Source organism: Diabrotica undecimpunctata, chromosome 1, assembly GCF_040954645.1.
Source record: "Diabrotica undecimpunctata isolate CICGRU chromosome 1, icDiaUnde3, whole genome shotgun sequence".
Classification (NCBI taxonomy): Eukaryota; Metazoa; Arthropoda; class Insecta; order Coleoptera; family Chrysomelidae; genus Diabrotica; species Diabrotica undecimpunctata.
The window spans coordinates 2,871,073-2,881,582 of record NC_092803.1 but is presented as its reverse complement, the minus strand read 5'-3'; the positions used below and the strand labels follow the sequence as shown (position 1 = coordinate 2,881,582).

General features: G+C 32.0%; 1 protein-coding gene across 2 annotated transcripts; it reads left to right on the top strand.

The window, feature by feature from the left end:
* Nucleotides 1-7: 7 nt before the first annotated feature.
* LOC140444113 (uncharacterized) lies at nucleotides 8-6,612 on the top strand. Of its 2 annotated transcripts, none has more exons than XM_072535792.1 (2): nucleotides 8-450; nucleotides 4,728-6,612. In XM_072535792.1, exons 1-2 carry the CDS (start codon nucleotides 219-221, stop codon nucleotides 5,924-5,926), a joined length of 1,431 nt encoding a protein of 476 aa, XP_072391893.1. In that variant the 5' UTR covers nucleotides 8-218; the 3' UTR covers nucleotides 5,927-6,612. The 2 variants fall into 2 exon arrangements, with proteins under 2 accessions (XP_072391893.1, XP_072391884.1); XM_072535783.1 differs by lacking the exon at nucleotides 4,728-6,612 and adding an exon at nucleotides 2,327-3,927.
* Nucleotides 6,613-10,510: the final 3,898 nt, after the last annotated feature.

Sequence of the window (10,510 nt, the reverse complement as noted above, 5' to 3'; positions counted from 1 at the left end):
CTCTGTCAATGATAATGACGTGCAACGGTATGTAAATTGTAAATTAGATGGACTGTAGGTGATCTGTGATATACAATATACAATACAATTGTGATTGTCGTTTGGCTGTAATTCTGTAATGTAATTGTAAAATTATTATGTTATTACCAAAGAATATAGACGCTTAAGCGTCTATATTCTTTGTTATTACTGAAACACATAAAATAAAGTTTAATCAAATGGAAGTAAAACAAGAATATAGCGAGACGTGTCAAGTAGAAATAGACTATAACGATTTAAATGATCCTCTTCTGGATGGTTTTAAATGTGAAATTAAGGAAGAATCTAATCAAGAAAATACAGATAATTTGTTTGATTGTTTAGCCCTAAAGGAAATTCCTATAAAGACTGAAATTGAACAAGATGGAAATAAACTTAACTGTTTTAAAGCAAAACAAAAAACTAAAGAAGGTAAGTTGTATGTACATACATTTCTGTGCATTTTATATATTTCCTGGTAATATCAAGCCACATCACATTTTTACCATGTTGTAATTTTGATCTTAAATATACATTACAATTTTCTTACCAAAAGATTATTGAATCATAGAAAAAAGAAAAAACTAATGTACAATACTTGTGCCTAACCTAGATAACTTACAGCATTGCCCTACTTTCATATTATTCAATTCAATCTATTTCCATGAGCTCTACCATGGAATTAATTATTTTTATTATACAAATATGCAAAATTAGGCTCTAGTTGAATTTTAAACATCAATATCAAAGGTATTTGCATTGTGTAATTCAACTAAATTGTTTTCCAGGGTTTAGAATCAAGAGAAATTGTGAATGTGTGTTGCTTAATATTGATTAATATTTCCACAATTATAAGTTCTTATTATCTAGTTATTTTGTTCTAGCACAAATATATTAAAGAATAAAAGTACTTATAAGACTTCTCATTAGTAGGAACAGTTTTTAAAAAAGTGAATATAAGTCTTCAAAGTAATCTGTATCACTATCATTTATTGAAACGTATGGTTAATTTTATCATATCCTCTCTTTTAAAATCAAGTATAATTGTTGTATATTACAATATTTCAAGTATTTATTTAAGTAAAATTGTGAAAAATGAAAACAAACCTATTTTGACATCCACTCTAACAGGCTTATTTAAAAAATAATAAACAAGTTTTTAAACAGATTACTCATAAAGTACCATTTCATTATGTCTGCTGATGAACAGTATGTAGATAGTCAACACATTGTCATTAGGAATTTTAGTCCATTCTGTCATGTTTTTTTCTCGGGGTTTTAAAGAACAGCTTGTATTGACATGAAATTTGAAATATGCATAGGAAATATATTTCAAAGAAAAAAGCTATACAGTACCAATGTGTGCTGTTACCCTACCAGTGAATGTCACCCTTTCGGGCTGAAAATAGTTAAGCTGACAAATACAAAATGTTTTGTGAAAATTTTTTTATTATAAAAACTAATTGAGATGTTGACATTTAATTAAAACCTTTAAATAGCCTTTAATAATTCTAGACTCTAGATTATAAAACTTCAAAAAATTTCAAATTCTCAGATATTGTAGTTCTCAGGGTTCCCTACAATATAAGCTTTGAATCAATTAAATATCTAGTAAGAGAACTATTTCCTTTTTCCTGTCAATCATAACACTTTATGGCACAAGGACCTACTTTCAATCAAGCCAAAATATTTTCTTCATGCAATTCTTTCTTCATGCCAAAATATTATTATTTTAAAAGAAAAGTCTTTTGAAAAAAACAAGGCCCAATAAAGTAGAATGGATCCTGGCATCATCAGTATAAGTTTAAGCTAATATGTACAAAGAAATAGCCAACACCTAAAGCTTAATCACATTACTGCTGTAAAAATGAGACGCCAGTAAATAGGGGTGGAAGGGATATATAGCCTGAGCAAGTGGAAGATAAACCAGCACAATCTACTCTGTTAAAGAAATCTGAGTGATCTAGACCAATAGGTAAATCAAAGCTGAGATGAAGCACATGAAAATGCTACAAATAAACTATAAAGAATAGGGTCAAATGAAAGGAATCAGCTTTAAAATGTCCAGATACAACTTTGGCCATATCAACAATGATGGTGATGTGATGATTGATGTTAAAAATGGCGTTAACTGACTTATTGTATGGTTTTCTGACCGCCAAATGCTTGTTTAAAAGAAAACAGCATATTATGCATCTATAAAACAAATACAGGTGCCTAATAAATGTTTAATATATTATAGACAATGAATTTCCTGCATTTATTGTTTTCTAGTAAAATAGATGTTTATAGTTGGTTTGTGTTTTAGGTTTTACTCAGGAGGAAAACAAAATGAAAATTATGGAGAGTCAATGTGCTGGTAGGAAAACTGCAAATAAAAATATAATAGCTCAGACTAGACAGGGACCTTACAAGTGTGAAATTTGTTTTAAGCAATTTAGTGGAGTATGCAGTTTGAAATTACACTTAAGAATACACACTGGAGAAAGGCCTTACAAGTGTGAAATTTGTTTTAAGCAGTTTAGACAATCAATTCATTTGGAAAGTCATTTGAGAGTGCACACTACAGAAAAACCTTACAAGTGTGAAATTTGTTCTAAGCAGTATATCCTAGCAGATTCTTTGAAAAGACATATGAGAATGCACACTGGAGAAAAACCATTAAAGTGTGAAATTTGTTTTAAACAGTATAGCCAAGCAAGTTATTTGAAAATACACATGCTAGTACACACTGGTGAAAAGCCATACACATGTGAAATTTGTTTTAAACGGTTTAGTCATGCAATTTCTTTGAAATCACATTTGAGTGTGCACACTGAGGAAAAACCTTATAAGTGTGAAATATGTTTTAAAGGGTTTAAAGAAGTACATAGTTTGAAAATCCATATGAGAGTGCACACTGGGGAAAAACCTTACAAGTGTGAAATTTGTTTTAAGAAATTTTCTCGAGTAAATCATTTGAATGTACATGTGAATGTGCACACTGGGGAAAGACCTTACAAGTGTGAAATTTGTTCTAAGCAGTATATCGTAGCAGATTCTTTGAAAAGACATATGAGAATGCACACTGGAGAAAAACCATTCAAGTGTGAAATTTGTTTTAAAGAGTATACCCAAGCAAGTTGTTTGAAAAAACATTTGTTAGTGCACAATGAGGAAAAACCATATAAGTGTGAAATTTGTTTTAAGCAGTTTAGAAAAGTATGTAATTTGAAAACACATATTAGACTGCACACTGGGGAAACATCTTATAAATGTGAAATTTGTTTTAAACACTTTACCCAAGCAGGTTCTTTGAAAAGACATTTGGTAGTGCATACTAATGAAAAACCATACAAGTGTGAAATTTGTTTTCATCAGTTTAGAGAAGTACATAATTTAAAAACACATATGAGAGTGCACGCTGGGGAAAAACCTTTCAAGTGTGAAATTTGTTTAAAGCAATTTTCTCGAAAAACTCATTTGAATACCCATTTGAGTCTGCACATTGGGGAAACACCTTACGATTGTAAAATTTGTTTTAAACAGTTTATTGAAGCAGATTCTTTAAACAAACATTTGGTAGTGCATACTAATGAAAAATCGCACAAGTGAAATTTGTTTTAAACAATTCAGAGAAGTACATAATTTGAAAACACATATGAGAGTGCACACTGGGTGACATGTGAGATTGGACACTGCAGAAAAATCTGTATAAAGTTTGTTTTATGATTATTTTTTTCAAAAAAATAATTTGAAAAAACATAATTTGATACAGCATTATTATATATTAAGGCGAATTATTTTTCATTAGATAAAACAAATTTTTATTATAAAAGCTTAGTTTTTAATATAAAAACAATAAATACATTTCAACAAAAAAGTTATTTCATTAGATACATCAAAACTTTACCAAAACCTATGAATACCCTTAAAACCTAAAAAATGTATCGTTAGGTATAGCTGTACTCGATTAACTACGACAACACATGGTTTCAGCAAGACCCCCAAGCAAAAACTACAATAAACGCCCTGACAGAAATGTTTTCAGGTACACTAATTTCACAAAATGGTGATAATCATTTTACGTCAAGATCTACAGACCCTTTAAATTTTTTCTGTGGCGGTATTCAAAGAACATCGTCTACGCTAAGCTACCACCGAAGACCTAGAGCAAAACATTCGCAACGCTAAACAAAATTCCAGTGAATATCTGTGATCGCGTCTTTTTCCACTTGCAGTTTAAGTTGCTACGAGCGAGATTGTCATTATCTAACCGATATATATATATATATATATATATATATATATATATATATATATATATATATATATATATATATATGTTATTATGTTATACAAGAAATAAAATCCGCATGTTCGGTGAATTATAGTAATATATGTTGTCATAACAGGTTCTGAAACCCAGTTTTATTGATTTAAAAAGAAAGTAAAATCTACTCTGAGATACTCTGTAAATATATTTGTTAGAAATACTTTCAAACATATTATTATCTCTATATAATGTAATAAATTGCTTTGGTTTGGATTTATACCACGTTCTGAAATATATGATTTATTTATAAGAGTTAATATTCGTGCGGGTATATCATCAAATTGGTAAATTAAATAAACTTCCCAGTAGGCACTGAGATTTGACAATTTTCTATTGTGTAATTAATCTGTTGAATGCATTAAACTTTTTTTATAGATTTTGGTTTTTATTTTAGACTTTCTCCAAGAGAAGGACACTTTGGATATTATGAAAATAATAGAAGTACATTCATCTAATAAAGAAGAACATACAAGTCAACCCACAGAAGAAAACACATTAAAATGTGAAATTTGTGGTAAGCAGTTTGGCAGAAAAAATAATTTAAAACTACACATGAAAATTCATACTGGAGAAAAATCTTACAAGTGCGAAATTTGTTTCAAGCAGTTTAGTGAAGCAGGTGGTTTGAAAAAACATTTAAGACTGCACACTGGAGAAAAACCTTACAAGTGTGACATTTGTTTGAAGCTGTTTTCTGAAAGAAGTGCTTTGAAAGCACATTCGAGAGTGCATACTGGAGAAAAGCCTTACAGGTGTGAAATTTGTTTTAAGCAGTTTAGTGAAGCAAGTAGTTTAAAAAACCATTTAAGAGTGCACACTGGAGACAAACCTTACAAGTGTGAAATTTGTTTTAAGCATTTTAGCGAAGCAGGTAGTTTGAAAACACATTTGCGAGTGCACACTGGAGAAAAACCATACAAGTGTGAAATTTGTTTGAAGCAGTTTAGTGAAGCAGGTAGTTTAAAAAAACATTTAAGAGTTCACACTGGTGAAAAACCTTACAAGTGTGAAATTTGTTTGTATCAGTTTTCTCAGGCAGGTGCTTTGAAAGCACATTTGAGAGTGCATACTGGAAACACTTACAACTGTAAAATTTGTTTTAAGCAGTTTACGCAAGAATGTAATTTTAAAAATCATATCAAATCGCACACTGGAGAAAAGCCTTACAAGTGTGAAATTTGTTTTAAGCAGTTTAGTGAAGCAGGTTGTTTGAAAAAACATTTAAGAGTGCATACTGGTGAAAAACCTTACAAGTGTGAAATTTGTTTTAAGCTGTTTTCTGAGGCAAGTGCTTTGAAAGCACATATGAGAGTGCATACTGGAGAAAAGCCTTACAAGTGTGAAATTTGTTTTAAGCAGTTTACTCAACTAAATCATATGAATCAACATATGAGATCGCACACCGGAGAAAAGCCTTACATGTGTGAAATTTGTTTTAAGCAGTTTAGTCAAGCAGGCAATTTGAAAAAACATTTAAGAGTGCACACTGGTGAAAAACCTTACAAGTGTGAAATTTGTTTTAAACAATTTATTCAAAACGGAAGTTTAAAAAGCCATTTGAGAATACACACTAGAAAAGACGTACAAGTGTGAAATTTGTTTTAGGCGGTTTATTTCAGCAGCTACTTTGAAAGGTTATGCATATATTAAGGTTTATTTAGAGGAGTTTGTTTTTAAAGCAATATGTTGCATAAAATATATATTCAGTATGCTGCTGGTAACATTACAGCCGTCTAATGAAAATATCGCCCTATGGCCGAAATCTTGCTGATATTTGAACACTGATTAATGAGGGCTATATGCCTTATTATCATGAACTAAGAGGCGTCCGAATGACCCCTAATGGACTGTATTAATTTCACCAACGCTTGATTTTAATCACACCCCGTCCCGGGATGGTAAGTTTGTCTAATCCTTTTTTAATATAAATTGGAATAAAAAGTTGAGTATAGTAAATACAGATTTTATTTCTGAATAAACGCTAATACTAAAAGCATGGACCTTATATAAATATTAATTTAGCACAATTTTGTACCGAAATATGAAGTCAGTAAACACTATATACCATGACGAAATAGTTCAGAATTCAAATAAAATGTCAAAATGTTTTTATATCTACCAAGTCCTGTCCTGAGCAAGGTTAAAACTGGAATCCTGGCTGTCCTTACAGGTCCTTCTTGTTGTTGAACCTTAATGTGGTTGTAGCACTTATAAACACTTGGATTTATTCTTGCATGAATACGGCACTCTTAGCTAATTTTTACACTATTACAAATACTTCAAATTATAATGTATGGTATGGATATTTGGATTAAATACGTAGAAACAACTTTTGAAGATATACGAAGTAACACTGGTATTACAACAAACACCAATTGCGAATCTGGACCACCATTTACAGTCGAAGAAGTAAAATATGCCATCAAAAGCACCAAAGATGGTAAAGCAGTAGGCCCTGATAATTTTCACTCAGAATTCTTAAAACTTATGGACTATGATGGCATAAAATGGTTGACAAATATATTTAACAGTATATATGATACGGGCGTGGTTCCCCAAGAGTGGTTAGTGTCAACTTTTATAAATCTTCCAAAAAAAACCCAATGCGAGAAAGTGCGAAGACTATAGAATTATAAGCCTTATAAGCCATTTACTTAAAACATTTCTAAAGGTCATTCACAAAAGAATATATACAAAATGTGAGGAACAACTAACAAGAACACAATTCGGATTTCGTGATGCTCTGGGAACACGGCAGGCCCTTTTTGCTGTACAGGTGCTATTTCAGAGATGCAGGGATGTGAATTGTGACATATACGTATGCTTTATAGATTACCAGAAGGCATTTGACAGAGTAAAACATGACAAATTAATGACTCTAATGCAAGAAATTGGAATTGACAACAAAGATCTTAGAATTATCAGAAACATTTACTACAATCAAACGGCCAAAATCAAAATAGAAGACCAGTTAACTGATAAAATTGCAATAGAACGTGGAGTACGACAGGGCTGTATTTTGTCTCCATTGTTGTTCAACATTTATTCTGAATGGGTATTTAAGGAAGCTTTAGATGGTTGTGCGAAAGGAATACTAATAAACGGTGAATGGTTGAATAACATCAGATATGCAGATGACACTATAGTTTTTGCCGATAATCTGAATGACTTACAGATATTAACAAATCGCATAACAGAAGTCAGCAACAGATACGGACTAGCTCTTAATATAAAGAAAACCAAATTTATGACAATTAGTAAAAAACCAATACTAAACGCTCATCTTACAGTCAACCAACAGAATATCGAAAGAGTCGAGCAATATACATATCTAGGCACCAATTTAAATAGCCAATGGGACCACTCAACAGAAATTAAACAGCGAATAATAAAAGCAAAAGCAGCATTCGTTAGAATGAGAACCATTTTCAGCAGTCGAGACATATCATTAAAAACAAAATGCCGTCTATTGAACTGCTACGTATTCACAGTTCTGCTCTACGGAATGGAAACATGGACACTGACTGTTGCATCTATGAATCGGCTCGAAGCTTTCGAAATGTGGTGTTATAGGCGCATCTTACGTATATCCTGGGTTGACAGAGTTACTAATGTGGAGGTCCTGCGTAGAATGGGGAAAGAATGTGAAATTCTCATGACCGTCAAAACTAAAAAGTTGGAATATCTAGGACATGTAATGAGAAATCAAGAACGTTACGGCCTTCTCCAGCTGATTCTCCAAGGGAAAGTAAATGGTAGGAGAGGACCAGGAAGAAGACGCATTTCCTGGCTTCAAAATTTACGAAAGTGGTATAACACGACTACCACTGAACTGTTCCGCGCTGCAATAAACAAAGTAAAGATAGCCGTGATGATCGCCAACATCCGGAACGGATAGGCACTTTAAGAAGAAGATGGATACGAGTTACCATAGATGAACTATTACTATTCTCCACGCTACGTGCGAATACTTTCCAACTACTTGCGAACATATTTCATCGATAAAAAAAACCATGATTCTCATTTCGAGATAACTAGCAACATTTGTATAACCCCCAACGGTGAAAAGCACTTCTCGACTCTCAATCCGAATATTAGCGGAAACGACAACGTCTGTACGCCCCAAAAGTGGACAAGGTACTGACTGTTTAAAATCGATCCGACCTCCTTCCGATGCATAATAATTCCCGTTATCTGTGACGTAGTTTGTTTACGTTTAATTTCTAAGAACATGGCTTTCGAAAAATAACCTCTGTTAATATTTAGGCAGATTCTCGGAACATTCTCCCCCCGCTGGCTTGGCCAGAAAAAATCCATATATTGAACTCCCCAGCAACTGTTAGCTACAGCTGGAGTCGGGTCCTGCTTATCCTAATTCCTAATCTAATTTAAGCTTGCAAACTATTCTATACTTAACGCAATAGACAATACGAATTTCAATGCGAATGATACCTTATACGTAAAACTAAACTATAAACGATAAAAATATATATATAATACAATGTTTAATCCAATCCTATAGGACTACAATTCTGAAGATGGTAATCGACAGATTTTGGTGATTGGTCTCACATATTCTCCGACCTGAGTTTTTACTTTAACGGACCTAACTTTGTTATCCCGTCCCATGTAAGTCTCTATAATTCGTCCCAGAGGCCAAAGCAAAGGAGGATTGTCTTCATTTTTAACAAGTACTAACTCATTGAGCTCAAGATTGTCGGTAGGTATCCTCCACTTTGGTCTATGCTGTAATTGATTTAAGTAATCCTTAACCCATCTTTGCCAAAATAATTGCTGTGTTTAAGTGAATATTGCAATAAGACAAAATATGTGGTTTCTACAAGATGGCGCTCCACCGCAGGATTGGAAGTGGTCGTGACGCACTTATTTCATAGCCACCCAGAAGTCTAGATCTTAACCGCATGGACTTTTGCTTTTGGGAGTTTATGAAAGAGAAAGTGTATTAGGTATGTAACAATAGGGGACGAAAAAAAATTGAGGGTTAGAATAATTGAAACTGCAAATCAATTTCGTCAGAAAAATATGATTTTTCAGCGCATTCGGTTTTCCTTATTAAAGCGATACCGAATGTGTATTGAAGAAAATGAGGGTCATTTTGAACATTTATTGTAATATTGTATTTATAGAGGTTATAGACATTTTTTGTACTTGATAATTCATTTAACCCATTTATTTAGTTGCACGTAATTTTTTAAAGGTTACTTAATGAAAAGGACCGTAACTCAATAAAAACTGTTTTTTGAACAAAGTGATGAGGCAAAAAAAATTAAAAAATAATGTGTTAAACTAATAATACCACAAAATTCATTTGATTTGAACTTACTCAAAAGTTTGGGGGGATTTAGGGCTGCACACCCCCCTTAAAATTTTTCTGTGCGCTTAGATTTTGTTTTTTTTTTGTATGAAAAATGCTTTCAGAACAAGAAAGTAACGTATCTATTTTTATTACAAAATGTCAAGTAGTTTAGGAGATAATACACAATTTTATTTTGTAACTTCAAATGGCTGTAACTTTTTCTGAGTACACTTTTGTACTAAGGTAAGTTGGATTCAATCAATTTATTTTGGTCATCGGAATGCGTGATTTAATTTATGACATAACTTTTTTAAACACCCTGTATAAGGAAATAGGAAATGGAAGTATGTATAACGTTAAGTTAGCTACAAATGAACCGTCAAATTTGTGTGTATGTATATACTGTGTCTCAAATATGCTTTGAAACAGTACATTTTAATTATATTATTTTATGGAATCGGGTATTTTTTAAATTTAGATAAAACACGAACGAATGAAAATTTGTCTCTTTTGATATTAGTTGCAGTTAGTTATTAGAGAAAATTTTATAATTGACCTTTGGTAGATTATCAAACAAACTTGGCAATACTGTCAAGACTTTCAAAACACTAGTTGCCAGATTGCAACAGATGTTCAGCAGATTTCAATTTTATGACTATTTTCTTATAATTTTGGGATGAAGTGGTACCTGAATACCTTAAATTTAAATTAATTAATCTTCTTTTAAAAACCTAAAAAGAATGTTTAGTAAAATTAATTTATATGGCATGCTCTTTCGTGATTTATTAAAACGACATGGCAACCCTGCCGAATACAAAACTCTCCCTCTCATTTGTATCTAACTTCACGTTCACCGACAC